This window comes from Nestor notabilis, unplaced genomic scaffold, assembly GCF_000696875.1.
Source record: "Nestor notabilis isolate BGI_N333 unplaced genomic scaffold, ASM69687v1 scaffold5029, whole genome shotgun sequence".
Lineage (NCBI taxonomy): Eukaryota > Metazoa > Chordata > Aves > Psittaciformes > Psittacidae > Nestor > Nestor notabilis.
In genome coordinates this window covers 29,979-51,515 of record NW_009943998.1, presented here as the reverse complement: position 1 = coordinate 51,515, position 21,537 = coordinate 29,979, and the positions used below count along the sequence as shown (strand labels likewise).

General features: G+C 43.7%; 1 protein-coding gene across 1 annotated transcript in view; it reads right to left on the bottom strand.

The window, feature by feature from the left end:
* The window catches only part of RAPGEF6 (Rap guanine nucleotide exchange factor (GEF) 6), a gene marked incomplete at both ends in the record, with an annotated part of 77,173 nt that overhangs the window by 51,348 nt on the left and 4,288 nt on the right, over positions 1–21,537 (bottom strand). The window contains 2 exons of the mRNA XM_010022215.1: positions 8,652–8,795; positions 13,360–13,429. Of these exons, the coding sequence (XP_010020517.1) occupies positions 8,652–8,795; positions 13,360–13,429 (214 nt within the window). The remainder of the gene's footprint in view (positions 1–8,651; positions 8,796–13,359; positions 13,430–21,537) is intronic.

Genomic DNA, 21,537 nt, shown 5'->3' with positions numbered 1-21,537 from the left:
AATGAGCAGAGTAAGACTATTTGATGTGAAAGACTATAAAGTACAAGGTGTTCCACCCTGTGGCAGTGGGGTTGGAGCTGGATGAGCTTTAAGGTCCCTTCCAACGCAAACCATTTTGTGATTCTATTTAGAACATAAGGTACCAGCACACCTCTCAAGAAAAAGGCCTCTGATTAAATGACCTTGAGAATAACATTAACTCCACAGATGAGGTTAAAAATCATTCAAATGCCACTTCCAATATTTCTTCTGTCATTTTCCTCAAGGACTAACACCAAATTGGAAGCCTGAAAGGAGGAAGGGGAGAGGGATCTGACTCCTACTGAATTTCTCTCTAAGCAAAGGTGGTTTTGACCAGTGAACTCTCATTTATCAGTGGCCAGGGCATGCAGCTTGAAGAGCATATGTGACATGAGCACCATCTCAGGCATGACATCTCATGAACGTTCTTCTCCGGGAACAGACCCATGTCTGAAGGGACCACTCTGCTTTTCCATGTGTGGAGTCTACACCAACAGACTTGCCTGGCCTCAGGCGTCACTCCATGCACCAGCATCTCAGCTGTGCCTGGACCCAGGCTGGGACCAGCCTGAGCTTGGCAACAGCATGGACAGGGGAGCAAGCGGTGGGTAAGGCACTGATGGAAGTGCTCCCGAGGGGTTTACCAGCAGGATGACCATGACACAACATACAGATCCCCAAATCTGCTGTGCTGGGGAAGCACCTAGAGCAGCTCCACGTCGGATGAGGCACCGCAGTGTAGGGATTCCCAAAATTCCTCATCTTCTGGAAAGATCCAGCCCTTATCACCTTCGGACATCCCCAGCATCACTTGGGGTGCCTTCCAGTGAGGGCAAAAGAGCAACACAAGCCCTGTTATTCTCACCCAATCTAATAAACTGATCTTACCAGATAAAGCAATGGGTGGGCAGACGCCGTAGCTACGCTCCAAGCTGACAAACCACAACCTCTAACCAAACTCTAAAGGAAACAAAATCATCAAGACAATAGCAGCACTGTGGCTACATTACCTCAAACTGAAAGCTTAATCATATAAGAACAAAAAAACTTTAACACTCAGCGACAGAAAGCAACTCCGACTTGCAAGAGCAAAGTAAGTAGCAACAAGGACTTGAGCCTTAATCATGGTCCCATTTAGCCAGAGACTTCATTTAATCAACTATTTCAAGTATTTCATCTGTCAAATATATCCCCATTAAGAAAGTCTCTACATATCAAATGTAAAATTACAAATGCTGTTAAATGTCATTAGATAGCAATCAGTTCTATGCCAAACCCAGAGATATTCTTCTAGCTATTCTCTTGTACAGATAGTGGTTTTGATGCCAAGTTTTTCGAGGAAAACAGGGCATCCAAATGCTTGCTTTATGCACTGACATTTTCTGATGGCGATTTTAACCAAAAATTGCTCAGGATATTCTCAGTCCCTAACCTGGCCCAGAAGGCTTCCCGAGAACAGGAGTCGATGTGGATTTCCATATTCTAAAGTAGAAAGCCACTAAGTTGAACACAAAGTTGAAGACACCATCATCACAGTGCTTTAAAGAAGTCCTTCAGTGTTAGGTGACATTCAAGCTGGCAACTCAGACTTCCAACTCTTCAGGATAAAATACAAAACGACCCTTCCACTTCTCTCTAAGGCACGATGAGTGAAAGGTTGAGCTGGCTACACACAAAAATACACCCAGGCTGCTACATTTCAGTAGAGCATATTGAACAGAAACAGCCCAGATGGAAGACAGGAAAGAAAGAACAGATCCACACGTGCCACCACCTCCCTGCATGCAGGAACCAGCTTGCTGGCTGTTTTCTACAAGAAGCCACTCAGTTTGTCATTTCAAAAGCCTGAAACAATCATTTAAAAAGAAGGATCTGACAAAGAACTGCAACTCGGACCCAAAAGGTTTTCATATCCCCAAAAAGACTGATGTGCCTTTCTCAGGTGCAGAGCACAGCTCTTCATCATCAACCACCCGGGTGACGTGAGCCAGTCATGAGCAGTGGGCACAACCCTCGCTCATCATTCTCAATCTAGTTTGCATAAAAGGCTGCTTATAAAGAATTAATGACTTTGGAACTGCCACCCAACCCCTCAGGCTCCATCAAAACACAGACTAACTCTGAACACGCCACATAAAATATTTTCTCAGGCCTTTTCCAAGGAACTCAGTTCATTTCTACCATGCTACGCAGTGCAAGGAGGAGGAACCACCAGGTAACTCGTGGTGTGGAGAGCACATTCTTAAAGATAAAGTCTTTTTACTTCTTGTGCACGGTAATTTGCAGAGCATCTAGATTTTTTGTATAGGTTCTTCTGCCACAGGCTGCCATGGAGCAACAAAAGGCAAACGGAACATTCCTCCTGCAGCACTGCCAGCATCAGCTTAGGTCAAGGTCCCAGCAGCTCTCTGGTTTGATCCCGGTTAACAGAGCACAGAATGTTCCCTGCAAAGGACAGACTGTGCTTAGGATCAGTTTCTAAACAGTTCCAGGCCTCCTGGTGGAACTGCTCAGTTCATGATGTGGTTGGGCTGCAAGTAGGGAATAAATGTAAAAATATCTACAAGTTGTTCTGGAATCATCACACAGACACGTGCCTGCAGAGCAAGGGAGGGTAACACAGACCTGCCGCAGGGAGGACACTGGGGTCACGGAGCTGATCATCACCCCAGCTTTCACCAGCACCTGGGGATGGAGCAGCTCTACGATTGAGCGCTCAAGATAGAGAAAGGCTTAAAAAAGGTCTTTGCAGCAAGAGAACAGAAGAGCAGCAAATGGTGATGTAAGCACTGGTAGGAAGAAAAGGAGAAAATTCCTGCAAAGCCATCGGCAAAACACGTATGAGCCCATGTGGCAAGAATGAGCTCCTGCTTCAGCTGTGTAAAAGGTGCAAGATGAGTAAGTCAGTCCTGTGAGCAACCCCACAATGTAGCTCTTAACAGCAACTCAGCACCTTGTTCCAGGACCAAAGCTTGCAGTTTGGCAGAGCAGAAAGATGTCCATCCATCCATCCATCCTGCAGGAGAACAATGCCGCATCCCAAGACATTGCCCTTACCCACAGGCAGGGAGAAGAGCTGTACAGTCCTGGCAGCAGCCAGACTTGAGTAAATACAGGTGCTCACTTAAAATAAACCCTCCCTGGTTTCGGTTTGATGCAGTTTCACTTGTGCATCACTCCTAAATGCTGTTAAACAGCTGCACGTCACCTCCGAATTGAGGTGATTCCTGTAATTCACAGTTTATATATAATCTGCCTGTCGAGTCCCTAAAATCTTCAGGGAAACTCCTGAATGTAAGTTTTGAATAACTAAACCGGCTCTCTCATTATGGATAAATTGGGCTTTACAGGTTACATATGCTGTGTCTAATAAATAATTTTCTCTGAAAACCACAGATTTTAACCAAAGGGCAGCATTTTCAGCAAGTACTTTCTCAATCTGTGCACAGCCTATCTAAGACATCACTCTTGGCAGATGCTCATTAATTGATCTAGGGAAGCACCAGTGGTCTATGGAAATTCCTGGGAAGGCTTTTAATGCCCAGCACACTTTGAGGATTGGGGTTTTGTTAAGGGCCATCATAACCAGCGCCAGACTTTCAAGGAGTCCTTGACAGTCGCGCTGCTGACAAAATGAGCAGACAAAATCAATACATAAAGTATGAGTGAACCTGCATTTGGCAGTTCCCCCCTTGCTTCCAAGAGCCAAGGGAAGCGCGCGAGGGCACTGTCTGGGAAGATGCTAAGCGCTGGTTCCCAAGCTGGACACTAGCAGGACCCTGCTGGACATTGTCCCCAGTTTCACTGGTGAAGCAGCGTTTAGCCAGGGAAGCAGACACCTCTGACATCATTTATTAAGAGCTGCTCAACTGCTCCATCAGCCACAGACTCTTCTCCAACCCCAAAGACCAGCCTGGCAGAAAGCCAGGGGCTCCAGACATGCACATTCATAGAATCCCAGACTGGTTTGTGCTGGAAGGGCCCTCAAAGCTCATCCAGTTCCAACCCCCTGCCACGGGCAAGGACACCTTCCCCTGGAGCAGGTTGCTCCAAGCCCCATCCAACCTGGTCTTGAACACTGCCAGGGATGGGGCAGCCACAAACCTTAAGTCACCTGCTCAGGAAGTGAACATGCTGCAGATGCAGCTTCTTTTTGATCGCAGAAACAAGAAAAACACTTAAAATGGCAGGAGTTGAGCAGAGCTGCAACAAGCACCAGCACACGTGGGCTTTGCAGAGATCCTGTCCTGTGACCGGAGGCTCTGCAAATGCTGCTGCTCTTGAGCACGTTAACTTGTGTTAATAGGCCACCCAATATTTAAAATGGGGGTTAGAACAGAGAAAACCTCATGTTGTAAAAGCAGCACCAGGAAGAAGGAACTTCCATCATCTCTTTGCATCGCACGACACCACCAGAAAGCTACCAGTGACATCGATTTCTGTACCCACAAGTACGCAGCAGGACCCGTGGATTTCAGCAACACCCGAAGTTTCTTCTGATGCGTTAGTTAATAAAGGTAAGATTCTCTCAAGCATTTTCTGAAAGTGTCAGAAAGAGGAAGCGTGGACATAAACACATTGAAAAGCAGCGAGCTGTGAAGAGCATCATCCTCCCGCTCAAGAACAAGTGATTTTGGCCACAGCCTTGTGAAAGTTAATCCCAATAAAGAGATGCCAGCGATGCTGCATCCAAGTTCACCAAGAGGCAGCTGGAGGCATCCTGTAAGTTGGTCTTTGTTGGTTTAGATCAATAAAAGGTACCATTTCAGCAAATCTACCTGGTAGTTAAAAATACATTATAAAGACCCACAGTGTTATACAGCATTTAAAAGGGAAAGGATTAGTGATGGTAAAGTACCTAATGGGTTTGATCCAGGGCATTGAAATGTGACTTAACTTCCTGCAATTGTGAGCTACCCTACACTAACTCCAGCCTCTGACAGGATTACATTAAGTAATGATCAAAGAACAAGAAACTTGCCACTCAAGCAGTCCTCAGCGACAGCCTTCTCTGAAGATAAATGCTGCTACAAGGCTCCAGGAAAATTTTGACATGATGTGAGCATTAAGATAGTGTCCGTAAAACGTAATATTATAATAAATCTTTTAAACCCCATCATCCTCCTCCAAGGGTTTAAAAAAGTAAATTTGCATCTCTGAGAAAGTGGATTACTATAAAAGTTTGGTGCCAACTGCTTTATTCTGTTCGACAATGAGCTAACAATGGGAAAAATTCAAAATGCTGTCACAGCTCCATAGAAATACACATTGCATCACACATGGGTTTTAGAAATACAAAGATTCTTCATGTAAAAAAATATCAGAGAGAACTGTCCAAAATACAGGTAGGTAATAAATTAGAAATATCTTATTCAAATCAAAAGGATTTGAGTAGAAATTCATCTCAAACTGTTAAACCCCATTTGGTTTCAATCACTGCAAGAAATCTAAGTGCAAAACAACAGTGTCTCAGGGTTTATTTTTTAATTGTGAAGATAAATACTTGAACCATTCACTTCCCCATTACTTGATCCAAGATCAAAGCACCAGTTTAACTGTTATAAAGTACCAGAACCACCATTAAAGATTCTTCTCCTTGGTTGTTAGTCTGGCTGTTGGTGTGTAAGCACCTCCTTTATGGTCACGATCACTTGGGACAACTCAGCAAAAATAATCACACCTTTACCTTGGGGTCTCACTGGCTCTAGAAGGGAAAAGCCCAGCACCAGCAGAACCTGGACACAGCTACTGTCCACCCCTGTGGATTGAAGCCAGAGCTCAGCCCCTTCACCTTCCTAACAGGAGTGAGTCTAACATACTTCCTTGTGTATCTCTTGCAAGAACAGATTCACGTCACTATGCGCTTTGAAGATATAAAGAGAAACATAAACCCGTTAAGTGTGAGGAAGAACGAACACCATCAGCATATGGTCACTGTACTTCACTGGGAAAAACACCTTTAAATACTTGTTCTGCAGGAGAACAGCGCTCTTGTGAAACGACACTGCTCTACAAACCACAAAAGCCTAGTAAAGGAGTCTGAATGGTAACTCCTTCACCAAAGAAACCAACCAGATGATCCATTTTTCACATCATTTAAGGGGAATATAAAAAGAAGAAAATAAATGAAGACACCCACAACAATGAGAAAGTCTGCTATCCTGAAGATACACAGTTTAAGTACGTACTAGGGCTCTTAAGTAAGGGACGTAAGTGAAAGGAAGAGCTTCAAAGATGGTAACAATCATTTAAAGTATTACTTAAAGTATCTGCACACAAATCTTTGCTCCATGGCAAAACACCAGGATGAGTCCCAGCAGTAAACTAGCAGGGAGCTCCCTGTGAGAAGCAGCAGCATTATAGCAGAGAGGAAATCTGCTGGTGAGTTTGTCAACAGTTTCCCCCACTCCGGCAGGAACATTCCTGCAAGTTCCTGTCAAATGAAAGTTTCATTCAAAAATCCTTGTCCTCATCCTGCCCATTCCCACACGGGCTGACACGAAGGGTTGCGTTACAAAGCCTGTTTGTCAAGATTATTGGGATCCGATGGCTACATACGAGCAGGCTCATGCGAGTAAGAGTTAAACCAAGGCACAGAACAAACCAGGAAAATTCATTATTTTACCAGATTATAATGGAATATGGGAAAAACAGAGGCACCCGATTTTTATTTACTTGTCAAAGAGGCAGCTGGTTATCGTGTTCCGATTTCTTAGTCATCTGTTGAGCTACAAATTACTTTTTGCTCCACCAAGTACTGTGAGTATGACACTTTCCAATTAGAAGCTTACAATCTACACAGCAAGGGCTGGGATTTCAGTTCAGACTGCTGAAAACCCAACAGCTTGCAGATTTTCCATCAGAGAGGAGGTTGTTTACTCCTTGCCACTTAGCACTCACTCATCCAGGAAAACACCTAGCAGTGTTAACAGGCCTCTTTTTAGACATTCCTAATTAACTGACATAAAAGCAGATATAGGAATGTGCTGTTGATTCATGATGTTTATGTCATTTGCCATCAAATGTGCAGAGCGCACGTGTGCGCTTCCATGTTGTTGGTAACAAAGGAGTAAGTCAAGATAAAGACAAATCCTAATGAGGACATCATTTGTTGACTGATCACAACCCTGTGAGGGTACCACACTGACTCCTTGCATCAATAACTGACAACCTCTAAAATCATTCAAGAAGTCATGTAACTTGGTTCTTCTTAGACCCGAAGATGCTGAGTCTCTTCTCCCGTGCCGCTCCAGGCAAGTTGCACAGGTACCATCAGCATCGCTGCTCCTGGGACTCTCCTCCTCTTAGCACTGAAATCTGAGAATTATTTTCTGTGTGCTTATTCACTGTCACAAACACCAAAGAGACAGATTTTGTCATACCCAGACTGGAATTTCAGTCCTAATAAAGCCTCGTGCACGACTGCCCCGAGTATGAGGATCTAACATCTCATTTCAGCAATAACTAATTCAACGCCTTACTAACGATAAAATCTGGCCCATGTGACAGTTCTGGAATTGAGGTGGCAGAGGAGGTTAGACTTCAAGCAGCATATTCTCTTCCTGTCACAGCAACAAGTGTTCCTCTGCGAGCAGAGGTTGCTTTGTGTTGTAAGCAGACATGCTAATGCTGGGGAGTCTAAAATCACCACCTGCGGCCCAACAGCTACCAACATGCAGTAAAACAGCAGTTTGTCCTGAAGCAGAGGAAATCTTTTAAGTTTATATCTATTCCATCAGGTATTTTGAAGCGTATCAACTAAGAGGCTTTGTACCTTTCAGGGAGACAAAAAGGAAGATGGGAAAAAAAAAAAAGCAGAGAAATTCTGAATTTGTTTCTTTCTTTTCTATGCATGAAGACTGCTCAGGGTTTGTGTACTTCCAGCATTAGGGCTGGGGGTTAAACTTTGATTCCCAAAGCAAATCACAGTATCCAGAACAACTACTTTCAGTGAAATAATTTGTCAAGAACATCGGTATCTCCTGCTGCCAAGCAGGAAGTTTATATGTGAAAAATAATGGTAAAGAGCAACCTTCATAAAAGCCTTGTGGCCCTGAAACCACAGCTGTACGTGCCTTCACACAGCGCCGACTGTAGAGTCTGTGATGTTTGAAGGGTAGCCAGTGAGTTGCCGTTACTCTTTTTGATGCATGAATTACCACCGTACTATTTTTAAGCGAGTAAACATGAGCAAAGAGGACAGTGTTAATACCGAATTGAACAGCATTTGTGATTGATTCGATTCCAAACCACAGTTCAAACTTATTAAGGACAAAAAAGAAAACCAGTTCTTACATCTTACCAAAAGAACTCCAGGTAAAACGAACAAAAAACTAACACAACCCAAAAATGACCATTTCTCTGTCCAGCCAATACATTAAGGTTTATTTCTAGCGCTCAACTGAAAACTCCAAAAACAAAAAGCCTCTTTTCTAACTAGCGGCTGAGTCTTAACTTCCACCTTTGGCGTTTGAATCCAGAGCACCCTACGGCTCCCCAACAAGAGAAAAGTGTTCCCAAAACCACCAAACGTGGACTATTTCATCTCACCAGCTTTTCCCCGTAAGACAAGCTGCTAGCCAAGCAGGGACATGATGCCAAGGCAGCTGGCCAAGGGAGAGCAGACTCACCGACTGGTAACTGCTGGAGTCCACGTTGTCGGTGATGGTCTGACGCTCGCCCCTCTGGTTGATCTTCCTAAACCTCCGGCGGGACTGCCTGAGCGGGACTTCTCTTTGCAAGATGTTCTCCTCATTGTCTTTCGAGTTCTCCACCTGGAAGACATGTTCAGGCTCCTGGTTAAACATCCAGTTCTTCCATATCACCGAGAGCCGATGGAGCCGTAGGAAGCTCATGGGGAAGGCACAAACATAAGTTCAGGGCAGTTGAAGTGCTCTCGAGCGAGCGGCTCGGGATGTTTCGGAGCACCACCGCTGCGAGTCTCAGAACTACGTTATTACAATGAGCCGGAGGCCACAGCTTCCTTCCAGGAAGCAGTTCTTTTTTTTTTTGAAGTAAAAAAGCCCCACGTATCCTCTGAACAATGTCACTCACCAGCAGAAACCCTCCTGCACACACACGCATCATGCAACATGCCTTCAGTGCTGCTCATTTCAAGTGTATCTTCAACACAGAAGTTACCATTTCCTTGAGTATTTACAGTCTGGTGAAGGCACTGAATTATATCCTATTTTTATTGGTGTAACTTTTAAAAGTGTAACTTATTGCTGGTACCAGGCAGAGCTCAACAACTTTAAATATTCCAGCTTGTTATAAATAGCTACTTCACCTATGGCATACTGACTTGAAATCGCTTCCAGCAGATTGTAATAAATAACTGGGACTTGATTCACATCTTGATGTTAAATATTAGTTGTGACTATACATCAAGAATTAGGTAAATTTATCTTGTCGGTAAAAGCCTACATAAAACCATTTTATCTCACTAGTTACAATCCCTTTTCTTTTCTATAAAAAGCAGTCTCATCCTTTCCCATTTCCTTCTGATGTTTTGGAAAAGTATCTCCTAGCAGGAAGCAGCACAGACATACAAATAGGCTGCAGCCAGGCAAGGAGCTCTCTACGATGCATTTACTGTAAAGGAGTTTCTAATGTGCTCAATGATTTATGGTTTTTAATTCCACACACGTACAAATTTCACTTGAAATCCTAAAGACTTCAGTGCTGGAACAGGAGGAGCAGCTCTATGTAGTCCTATGCAGCCCTCACTTCACATACTTGGGTAAATTATCTCAAATTCAAAATGCAAAACGTCTAAAAGAATGAAAAATAGAGAGGAACAAGACAGTAACCAAAGCATCTAAACCATCACAAAAGCAAGATCACATCTACTTTCCACAGCACTTGTTCCAAACAGCTAACTCTGTCTGAGGTCAGAGGAAGGTGTGAGCAGCTGGGCTTGCCTGGTGGGTTATTTTTAATTCCTTAGAGGAAAATATACATTTTCAACATAGGCTAAAGCTATAATAGTTGAAAAGGAAGAGTGAATCTCACTCCACAGTGTTGTCAAAAAAGAAAGCAGAAACAGAAAGTTCCCCTAGCAAGGGACAACCATGCTTTTCCCTAGAGTTTTACTATCTGTTTGCAAAGGCACGGGACAATGAGCAGACATCTAGCAGCAGAGTTGCTGTAAATCCAGGATGTAAAAAACCACCAGGCATGCAGGCAGACACAGAAGTAAAACAATCCTTTTAAACAGAAAAAGTAGCAAGACACTGGATATAGAAGCCCTTCATAATATCACATCCCCTAGCATAAAATGTGGATTTTAGTTAGCTATGATGTTGCTCTCAAACTACACAGAATCACAAATGGGTTTGTGTTGGAAGGGACCTTAAGGCTCACCCAGTCCCGACCCCCTGCCCCGGGCAGGGACACCTTCCACTAGAGCAGGTTGCTCCAAGCCCCTGTGTCCAACCTGGCCTTGAACACTGCCAGGGATGGGGCAGCCACAGCTTCTCTGGGCACCCTGTGCCAGCGCCTCAGCACCCTCCCAGGGAAGAGCTGCTGCCCGAGAGCTCATCTCTATCTCCCCTCTATATGTAATAAGAAATCCAGGTTAGGGTCATAATTGTTTGGTTTCTAGTCAAGAGTGTTGTTTTGTTAACACTGGCAGCAGCAGAATGCTTCCATGCAGCCAACTTTACCCACAGCACTTGCTGCCAGGTAAAACTCCCCGAGGATCCCAGGCCTGCCCTCAATTTCACTCCGCAGTCCCTGCCAGCAACAGAATATTTTCCACCTCCAAATACCTTGCTGCTCTTCTGAAATCTTACTTTTAGATCTGAAGAAGAAAATGGAAGCACCAAGGAACAAGGGAGAGGACACTTCAGTACACCGAGACACGCTGCAATTCTGGGCCATCTTCTTAAGTGATAAATGGACCTATTATTAATTCAATAGATTGCTCAGCCTCCAAAAATATGAGCTACAATGCCCGTTCACACACTATCTGTTATCCTCATTAACTTAAGTTGACCACATTTTATGGCCTTTAAAATGGGTCAGTTCCCAGAGGATTCCTACTACAAAACTGATTTACATTCGAAAACGAAAGGAGGGGAGGGAAAAGAAGCAGAGAACTGTGGTTCTTTAACTACATTAAAGTAGCTGATTCTTTTGCTTGAAGATAAATATTCATTATGAAGTAACCTCATTAGTATGTTGCAAATTAAAAAGAGAAAATAAAAGGATTAAGATCAATTAGTAAGAATTACTCAGGGAAATGAAACTCAGGTACACCTTGTGTTGGTGCAGATCATTAGCAAGGTGCCCACTATCACACTGATGCTTTTTTCTCACTCTATTTGAAGTCCTACCTTGAAAACTGACAATTAATAGTATCTTCAGCTACAATTACGTGTAAAGCATTAGCACAAAAATAATGACGAAACATCTTTCACTTTTAATTCCCCTATTTTCCAACAGAAAATGTAAGTTCCACAAAAGGATTTAAGATACCTTCAAGCGTCTACAGCCTCACCGGCATTTCACTGCAGTTACAGAAAACTCCAGATGTTTAAAACAGAGAGGACAGTTGTGCAGGCTGTGAGTTTGCGTCCAGGAACATCCAGCTGCGTTTCACACCACTGCCATGGCCATCATTGGCTTCTCCAGAGACCGTGTGTTCCTCTGAGAACATTCCTCAGTTTCTTAATGAAGTATCTTCATAAGGCAGTCGCTCTCTGGGACGAACACTGCACAGAAACTGCTCTTTTATTTGCACCTTCCTGTACTATGACAACGGTGATAAGGCCAAAGGAGGATGTAGGTATTTCCCAAGAATTCTGTATTATCACGTACTTGCCCATTCAACGTAGTTCACACAAACTTGCAAACACACTCACCAGTGAGTCACCAGCCAGCGCTCTGCGGAAAGCCACAGGCTTCCCATGCGCGCTTCCGACTGCGGCCACCACGTGCAGCAGGAGCATCACGGTTTGCTTGGGTTTTGGAGGAATCACAGACTGGTCTGGGTTAGAAGGGAGACCTTAACGATCACCTAGTTCCAACCCCCTGCCACTGGGGTGGGGGGAAAAATGGGAGGCAGCAGTGGCAAACCAGAGGCCCCAGGGCGTTCAGTGACACGGCTGCACAAGCTCGCACAAGCGGTCCTGTGGCACCCCTCAAGGCATAAATCTCTCCCCTAAAACTACAGCTTTGAGAAGAGACTGGATAATTGGGAATACACAAAGGAACTATTTCATTCCAGAGGACTGAGGCAGGCTTCTTGCACTCTTACCTGTACTTAATTCATGACCTGGCAGAGCTTAAAGCATCTGCTGCAGCAAAGAGCACGTTACTGATGCCATCAAAGCCATGAGCAGAATCAGGCTGATGCTGCATAGTGAGAACAACACAAAGGATAGCAACATACCCAGCTATTCCCTGCCATCCACAGCTGTTAGTGTACTGTGAGAAAGTTCTCACAGAAGCTAAATATTCACCTACTCAATGCGCAAGGAACACCATCAAGAACCAGTTTTAGCGTTACTGTACGTAGACGTAAGGGAGCTGAAACACCATCAGTCTGGAGACCTAAGCCTGCTCAACAGGCTCGTGGCTTCTCACAACAGTTTTAGCTTCATTAGCAACATCTCGTAAGGAGAAGGTTGAAGGAGAGCTTCCTGTGTTACCCAGCACAGAGGACAAGGTCAGTCTGCACTACAGAACAGCAATCCTACTCTTCCAGCTGCTGACAGCACATGTACCTCAACCTGGGAAGGGCTGAGATACAAGCTGTAAGCACATATGAACTTGGTAGTATTAGGAAGCGTTGTGAAGAAGCAGAAGGAAACCTGGACATGGAAAAGGTTGATGACAACTAAGCTGAAAACCTTATCCTTCAAGCTTGGCTAAGCACTCTTCTGTTCTCACTCCTCTTACCTAAAAGCCTTCACACTCTGTGGAACTACAAGGACTAGGAGTAAGAGGGCCTTTCCGTCCCTGCCAGACCCAGCACAGCCAGTAAAAAGCAATGAAACAGGGGCTGTGGGTACAAATAAAATATTCCAGATATACGTCTATCATTGCCTGACTCCAGAATGCTCAATTCAGCCATAACTGATAGGCTTTTGAAACTCAAGTAAGCATAATTTCAGAAAGAATGACCTAATCATCATCATCATTTACCCATCTAGATTAAATTTACATAGCTATTGCTGTTACGATAGCAGCCATAGGTATAATTGAAATCAAGGCAATTCTGCTGCAATTTTATAGAATACTTTACAATAAGCTTTCTGCTATAACGCAGAAAGAATTTGCTGAAAGCAGCAATAGATTTAAATACATTTGAAAAAAACATATCTGTCTTACCACAATCATTTCTGAAGGCTCCAATATGATACATTCGCATCCTCGCTTTCCTCCAGACTGCTTGCCAAAACTAGAGTGGGGTGGAAAAAAAGCAAACGAAAAAGAGTGAGATCAACAGCCTATTTTACCTTTTCAGTAATAAAAATACTTGGCACTGATTCATGTTGCAATATCCTTAAAAACAAAGGACAAAGAAAAACTGATGAAAAACTATTGTGTGAAATACTGTGACCAGACAGTACCATTATCATACCCTTTTTCATTTACTCAGCACCTTTCATCTTGCCTGCTACGTAAAGCCTGAATATAAAGAATGTTCTTTTGTAAAATCATTATTACTTGCAGATACTCAAAACCACTCACAATGCGTTCCAGCGTCGACAAGAAAACATTAGTAAATTTTAATTAAGCATTACACAGGCTTAGTAGAAACAAATATACATAAATTCTGAGAACTCTGAAGTACTTCTTTGCACGCAGCATTGTTAATGAGCACTCCCTCAACTCTCCATCCTTCCATACAGGAGGACAGAGAACCTCTTCCCCAAAACAAAGCATTAACTTGTGCCCTCTGCCTTTACACTGCTGCTTGTGCCATCACAAGGAACCTATCACTGTGATGGTTCTGTTTAAGAAACATGAAAAAACCACAAATGCAACAAAATGTGACAGGCAGAGTTAACACAGTGACTAAGGAAAGAGGCTAAAAGCAATGTGATGGGCTTCAGCTGATCAACTACACGGATCAACCTTCAAGACGCCCAAGACCAGAGGTGACTTTAAAGGAATCTACTCTGGACATGGTATTATTGAAGTAAATCTGACAGTGCTGGAACCACCAGTAAAAAACACACTGCTGGGGGGGTGTTACAGCCCAATAATCTCTTAAAGCACCTCATTTGTGACTGCAGCAGCACCTGGAATGGGAAATACCTGGCTTCTCATAGGAAGTAAGTCTGCCTTCACTCCAGAGCTGTTAGCTGGAGATAGGTGTGCTCGACCCACCCCACTCACTGAGCAATAGTGATCCCATACAGATGCCAAAGAAAGAAAACCTCCTTGATTAACAGCATCGTGGCTGGATTAGCAGTTCAGCAGTTGTAGCTGCTGTGTTACAAATTCAGGCTGTCAGCAGCAATCATGTTTTAACACGTATTAGCAGGTGAAGTAACTGCATAATCAGTTAACTCAAAGCAGAGATTAATGTGTGAATTAGAAGGAGGTTGAGACAAGTGTGGAGCCAAATCCTCAAAAAGTGGGTCAGCTCCATCTGTTTTCACTAAGGTTCTGTTTGGAAAGTACATCTGAAACTTCAGCACACAAAACGTTTGAGCTACACACGTGGTCCTCTCGACAGCAAATATCCACTGAAACACAACCACTCTGTAGGAAACAGTGAGAAGACTCAGGATTTAAAACCTACATGATAGGGGCGCATAAAACAGCTTCTGTAGGGTACGTGCATATTTGGGAAAGGAACTTAAGCAACTGAACTGTGAAGTTGTGCAAGTGAAGAAGGGCCTGGGGAGACCTTAGAGCAGCTCCCAGTGCCTGAAGGGGCTACAGGAAACCTGGAGAGGGGCTTTGGACAAGGGATGTAGGGACAGGACAAGGGGAATGGCTTTAACCTGCCAGAGGGGAGACTGAGATGAGCTCTGGGGCAGAAGCTCTTCCCTGTGAGGGTGCTGAGGCGCTGGCACAGGGTGCCCAGAGAAGCTGTGGCTGCCCCATCCCTGGCAGTGTTCAAGGCCAGGATGTACTTTTCAGAGTGCTCTTCTTTGGTTTAGGTTTGGGCGTATTCTAGAGAAAAATACGGAATATGTCATTAAGAAATTAAACCCCAACTTTCTAAAAGACATTGGGAATGTTAATGAAGAAGAATGTTAAAACGTGGTGGTTTTAAAGCGCAGCGGTGCCTATGGCTGAGGAAAACCCACATGACACCTCCTCTTTTCAGGGAGGCTCTGTTGTGGTAGAATCGATAAAACATCCCATGATGCGCACCAGGAAATAATTAAACTTGACCTATTGACTTGTAAATATGAGTAGTTTATTCTTTAGCCATAGAAGGGTGGGTTTTCTCTTTGGAACCTAATCCTTTTCTGAGCGTTTGGCTGTTGCAAAGTGCTTGATGGACCAGAAATGAGAGTGCCAAGAGCCTGACCTTTGCTACAAGCAGCCGGTGTGCTTTTCCTGGCACATTCCTGTTTACTGCCATTACCATCAGCAAGTGTTGCAACACAAGCAGGAGGGAGCTTGACAGTAGCTGAATTCCAGGGATGTGTTTATGTAAAACAAACCAAAAGAAAGCAGCCCTCCCTCAACCTCCACTAGTTTGATAAATTGTTGTTATATGAGAAAAATACTGTGCTTGAATGACCTCCAGCAGGAAATCGTAGCTCTTTCCTAACTACTGGGGATACAGCAATCAGTCACCTACTTTGTGATAAAACAATGATTATTTCTGTTATGAAATGCTGCAAAACCTGAGACTTCCAGTTTTACATAATTCCTTTAGAATTTTGGGGTTTTTTTTTTGGGGGGGGCCGGAATAAATCTACTGTCTTTAGTGTTCTATTGTATGGAAGAGAATTAGAACAGTTTGAGGGGTTTTCGCAGTTGCAAATGATACCTTAGCAAAGTTATCTTCACTTTGGTTTTGCTGGAGAAATCATAAAGTGGAATTTCATTTCACCTCAAAGTTAGAGCTTAAATGAAAAGTGACATTGCTGAACTAAATTAACTTTGTTGTACTAGTGGGAGTAGTTTGGCCATTCTTTCTGGTGTATTGCAGATACACAAGACTCTCATGCCTGCATCACATGCTGTGTGGAAAAACATGAAAGTAGGAATGAAAATGTTAGCTCCGAGTTGCTCACTGTAGATGTGTGAAAATGCCAGTTTCTGTGTGAAACTTGTGCTGCTCTGGCCTGCTGTAGCATGGGGTGAGAAAATCTCAGTTGCTGTTTGTGACTCCATGGCAATCATGTCACTTACAGGTTTTCCAGTAGACCATTAGCACAATCAGAACTTGAGAGTTTAAACTGCCGTGCTCCTGTTAACTGTAGTACTTTATCCTAACTGGATTACACCAGTAACTGCACTGCTGGAATAATCTGAAGCTTCACAGAACCACAGAATGGTTTGAAGCGGAAGGGACCTCAAAGCTCACCCAGTTCTAACCCCCTCCCCACGGGCAGGGACACCTTCCACTAGAGCAGGTTGCTCCAAGCCCCTGTGTCCAACCTGGCCTTGAGCACTGCCAGGGATGGCCTGTGCCACATCCTCTACTGTAGCACCACGAACACACGGTGTCGCCTGCAGAAGCTGTCACTCCTCAGTCTTACCACCCCAGCTCTTCAGCAGACCACCACACTCCCATAAGACCATGACCATGGAAGTCAATTCGTGGTGCCAGGTTTGCTCCCTGGACAGGTCCAACCCAACAAGCCCATTTCAGCTGGCCATCAGCACCTCTGCTTACAAACCATCACAGCAGCTTCTCCAACTGTAAATGCATCCCTAAACACCAAGTCCTCTTGATGTCATATGTGGAGAGATTCAAAAGAAAACATCCTTGCACTCTGGTGCTTCCAAACAGAGAGTAGGAAAAATAATCCCATTAAGGATTTCAACTAATACAAATAGTGAAAGCATGAGGGAACATGAAACTTACGTAAATTAAGCTCTATTTACAATACAGTAAAAACAATGTCAAAGGACATACTACCAAAGGTATAACCATTAAGATTTTAAACAACCCAACAATTAAATTGTTGCTCAATCTGTATATTTAATCACATATTTTAATAAGGTCTTAAAATTAACATCATTATTCTATAGCTTCCCACTGCCGGAAGCCCAGAGAAGTCAGTACTATGAACAACGTGACACTTTTCTTATTTATAATTTTATTGTAAGCTCCTGTCACTTAATATTCATCTATTACATCTGCATCATTAATTTTCAGACACTCACTCCCTGGCTTGAAACACTGTCATAGGAAAAAAATGTCCTCCACATACCAAAGGCAGCTTTGTTTATCCTTGATTTATGGATGCCTCATTTGCAAGAAACCTTGTTTTCCTCCTGATTCACTGCTATTCCTAATTAAAAATGCTTAAGCAATTGCATCATGTGAGACAGGAATGTAAGTCAAACTGGCATGGCATCACATACCAACCACTAATGGGCATTCAGGCCACAGGAGCAGATGAGAGCTGCTGAAACGTCAAAGCCCAGAGCTGCAAATAACACTGCTCTCAGCACCAGACATCTCACCCACTTCATCTGTCCCTCTTCCACTGCATCATTTGCTAATATAGGGAAAAACCCCTGTGACTGCAGACCCCAGCTCCAAAACCTTCGTATTTTGAAGATATAAGCATATAAGCACCTGAGCACACACTTGATTTTACTGACATGGAGATGGATCAAAACTGATTAAAACTAAGCAAGCTATTTAGAAAAGCCTCCACCATAACGTACCTTGAACACAATAAAGTAGTTCTTTAAAGAGGCTGTACATAAACACAGCTTGCTAAAGAGAAACGTTCAGAATTGCTTCATCCCCAGTTAAGAAACCCGAGTATCTGGTGCTGAAATACATCTGGAATTTCAAGACTGACAAATGGAAGGAACAGCTCTCAAATTTAACTCGAGACTTTCTCCGTTTTCAATATGTGAAGTTATTTCATTACTGATGATGGTTTCTCATTCTGCAATACTGAAAATACAGTACCCGCTTTCAAGGTAAACACACAGCCTGTCCTGAAGAGCTTCCAGCCTACAAACAGATGGAGACTGAGACAGCATGCCTTATTATTTGTTTGAACACTAATTAGCAGACATCTTCAAATCTACAATATTCTACCACATCCTGAAACAGTATTTTCAGACATTTCACGCATCAAAGCCTTCGATGACGAGATGTCAGGCACTTGAAGAGCTGTTCTGTGTTTTCCAGGAGCTACAGAACCACAAAGTTGGTATCAGTGACACACGCAGTTATCTGATGGTGATAAAATGTCGACAGAGCTATCTGCAGTGATACTCGGTCCTGTACCACATCTGGGTCCAGGCTGGGACACTGATACACCAGTTTATCAGAATAACAAACAAATGGGTTGCAATTCGTCGCAGATACTTTGTTTTTATGAATATACTTGTCTCTCAACCTGCCTGTCAGGCTGCTTTTAGGAGCATGAAGACAAACTGTACTCTTAGCCACTGCAAAGAGAACCGCAGTGACCCTGCGCATCCCGCAGCCTGGATGGATTTCTCCAATGCACAACGCATCTTGCATGCAAGCACGCAGCTTGGCCTGAAGAGGCAAGGCGCGTAAGAAATGGACGTGTTGTTTGTTGGGTATTTGTCACAAGTCAGGGCTTACCCTTCATTTGAAAAGCATTTTGTTTTTCCTCTCCTCAAAATTACCTCTTGAACAAACAGTGGCTCCAGTGGAAACCTACTGCAGTGTAGCTGCTGTTCAGATCCAAGACAAAATCCAGTTACTAATGAATGCACTACACAGGTGCATTATGGATGGCTTGGAGCAGCCATTAGTATTATTAAACCACAATTTAAATACTCTAAAAACGCAATTTTACACTTAAATTCCTTGTCATTGGCTGGGAAGTAACAAAGAGGGGAAACCTATATAGCACTGCCGACGGAGAGGGCAGAATCCACCCGTCTCGCATTGCAGTCGTGGTCTGTGAGTGTCATCAACACCAAAATCCCCATGGGAATAACTTGGGTTTCTGTGCATCTGCACGGAGGTCTTAATTTCTCAGATCGAGCACCATCTGACACACTGGGCTGGGGAGAAACCTCACTGGGGATGCAGTGACACAGCACGGAACCATTGGGAGCCCTTGGAGCAGCACCTCCCACTGCACTGCAAACCCCTGAGCAGCCCCACAGGCACCTTGACGTGCAAAACAAAGTAAGGAGATGGGGAAAAAAGGTTATATGAGCAAAGAGCAAAAGCTTCAGCAAGTGCAGGCGTCAGGGCTTACACAATACTACAGGCTGTGCAAGGCCTGAGCATCCCAGAGTAACTTAAAATACAGAAATATTAGAATACTTAACTCCATTAGAATATGCTTTAAAGGAAACCTTAAACCACGAGATCACAGAATCACAGAAGGTTTTGGGTTGGAAAGGACCTTAAAGATCATGCAGTTCCCCGCTCCTCCCCCCCCCCGGCTGAACACAAAACACCAATTTCAATTAATGCTCAGTCATCAAGCCCGTTTTCACACTAACTCTCCGGAACAACAACATTTAGCAGGTTTATCTCTTAAGCTTGCTGAAAGTTTTAATTGGGAATGACTTTGGAGGCTGCATGACATGCTACTCGGTTTATGGGCTGCAGGCACAACATGTCTATACTAATTACTTTATGCTCAGAACACGATGATGCTTTGAGGAAGCCTGTATCTTACCTACCACCTTCTGTGAAGCTTTGCAGCTATTCCAGGCCGTGTTATTAGATGGTCCCAGTAAAATTGTATTTTAGATATATACAAACTGCACATTACCCTTTGCCTCCAAATTCACGTTTCTTGGACTTTTTTAGTTTAATCAATAAACCCCCCCTATTTCTGTGGTGCAATAAGCATCCTGTGCAGTCCATAAAACCTCTGTAGGGTGGTTGTTGTAAGAACAAGAGGAAAAAGGAGGAGTAGGATGATGGACAAGACTGTTTGTTTATTTAGTTGTGACAGGTCTAAGTCAAGTCTTTCTTCATTCCTTTGGCTTTCTTAGAAGATTGTTCCATGCCAAAAAAGATGCACCAGGTTGCTCTTAGCCTGCAACACCTTCTCAGTCCTTAGCTGCTGGCTGCACCTCCAGTACAAGCAGCTGCACTTGTGGAGACCAGGACACAAAGCCCCTCACCAGTGTGTTGCCTCTTCTCATCCACTCTCCCTTTTCCTCAGGGTATTTTCATCGCAGCACTAGCACTGCCAGAAGAATTTCAATACCAACAGCCCTATCTGAATTAATTAGCTTTACAAAATACATTTATTGGGAGCACTCCCAAGCTGTTCGTTTACTTCCTGGCTGTCAGGCACCACTACAAGTTACAGTCACCACTTACAGAAATACCCAGGGAAAACAGCACCTCCTTGAGAGCCACAAATGCACTGAGCAACCACAGCTTCTGATCCAGAGTGTAAAGATCTACCCAGCCTTGATAAGCACAGGGATGGCAACCTCGAGTTGTCTTTTTGAAAGCAGAAGAGTTATCTACAGTGTTAGTTGGAAGAGCTCTCAAGAGTGAAGCAAGCACAGAGAGTGTCATCCTAAGAGCTCTGCCATTTTTACAGTCACACAAACAGCAAGAAAGGAAAGTCATGATTGTTTCAATAGGTATCACAATTCAGAACCTTAGTGGCAGCTGCAAGTTGGTCAAAAAAGGTGTTTACAGTATGCCAGCAGTGGAGTGGCACACGGATGTATTTAGACCTCTGCAGCTTATGGAAGAAAAGCAACATTCCACACCGCAGCCACTGGGATTCACACCAGGATGGAGGTGAGAATGAAGAGGAAGAGCTAAAGAAGCACTGGGACACGGCTTGGATACGGCAGGTACGGTCTGAAAAGAGAGCACTATATAAGAAAGTTGAATCTGGAAAGGAAGGAAAGTGAGAGAAAAAAGCCAATACACCTCTTACTGGCAGGAGCTGGGAACGCAGGAGCTCCGAGCTGCTGCTCTGCTTCGTCAGCGAACGGCACAAACTCACAGGAGTTTGGAGAAAAGAGCCCTGCAGGTTTTAGAAATAAAACTGACCTGGCTTTAGATGATGTATTTGAGGTATGAATATATTTGAAAATGAAGTTCCATACATCAACATTTCAAGATTTCTAAAACACAAGGAACTCAAGTTGTGCAAGTTGCAAGTCTTTATAACCCGCGCTCTTATTATCCTGACAGTCCTGGAAAAGCACAGGATCTTCTGGTACTTGACACAGAATAGACTGAAACACTATTAACAGCCACAGGAAGTTTCAAAATATATCCAAATATTGTTATTCACAAATATTAATACAAACCAAGCTAAAATCGTTATGACCCGAGCTGCTCTTTGTAACACAGAGCTGGGGTCCCTCTTTCGTTATGACCATTTTCTTGATCCCAGCATTTGCGCCTTCTCCTTTTACCCAAGAAGG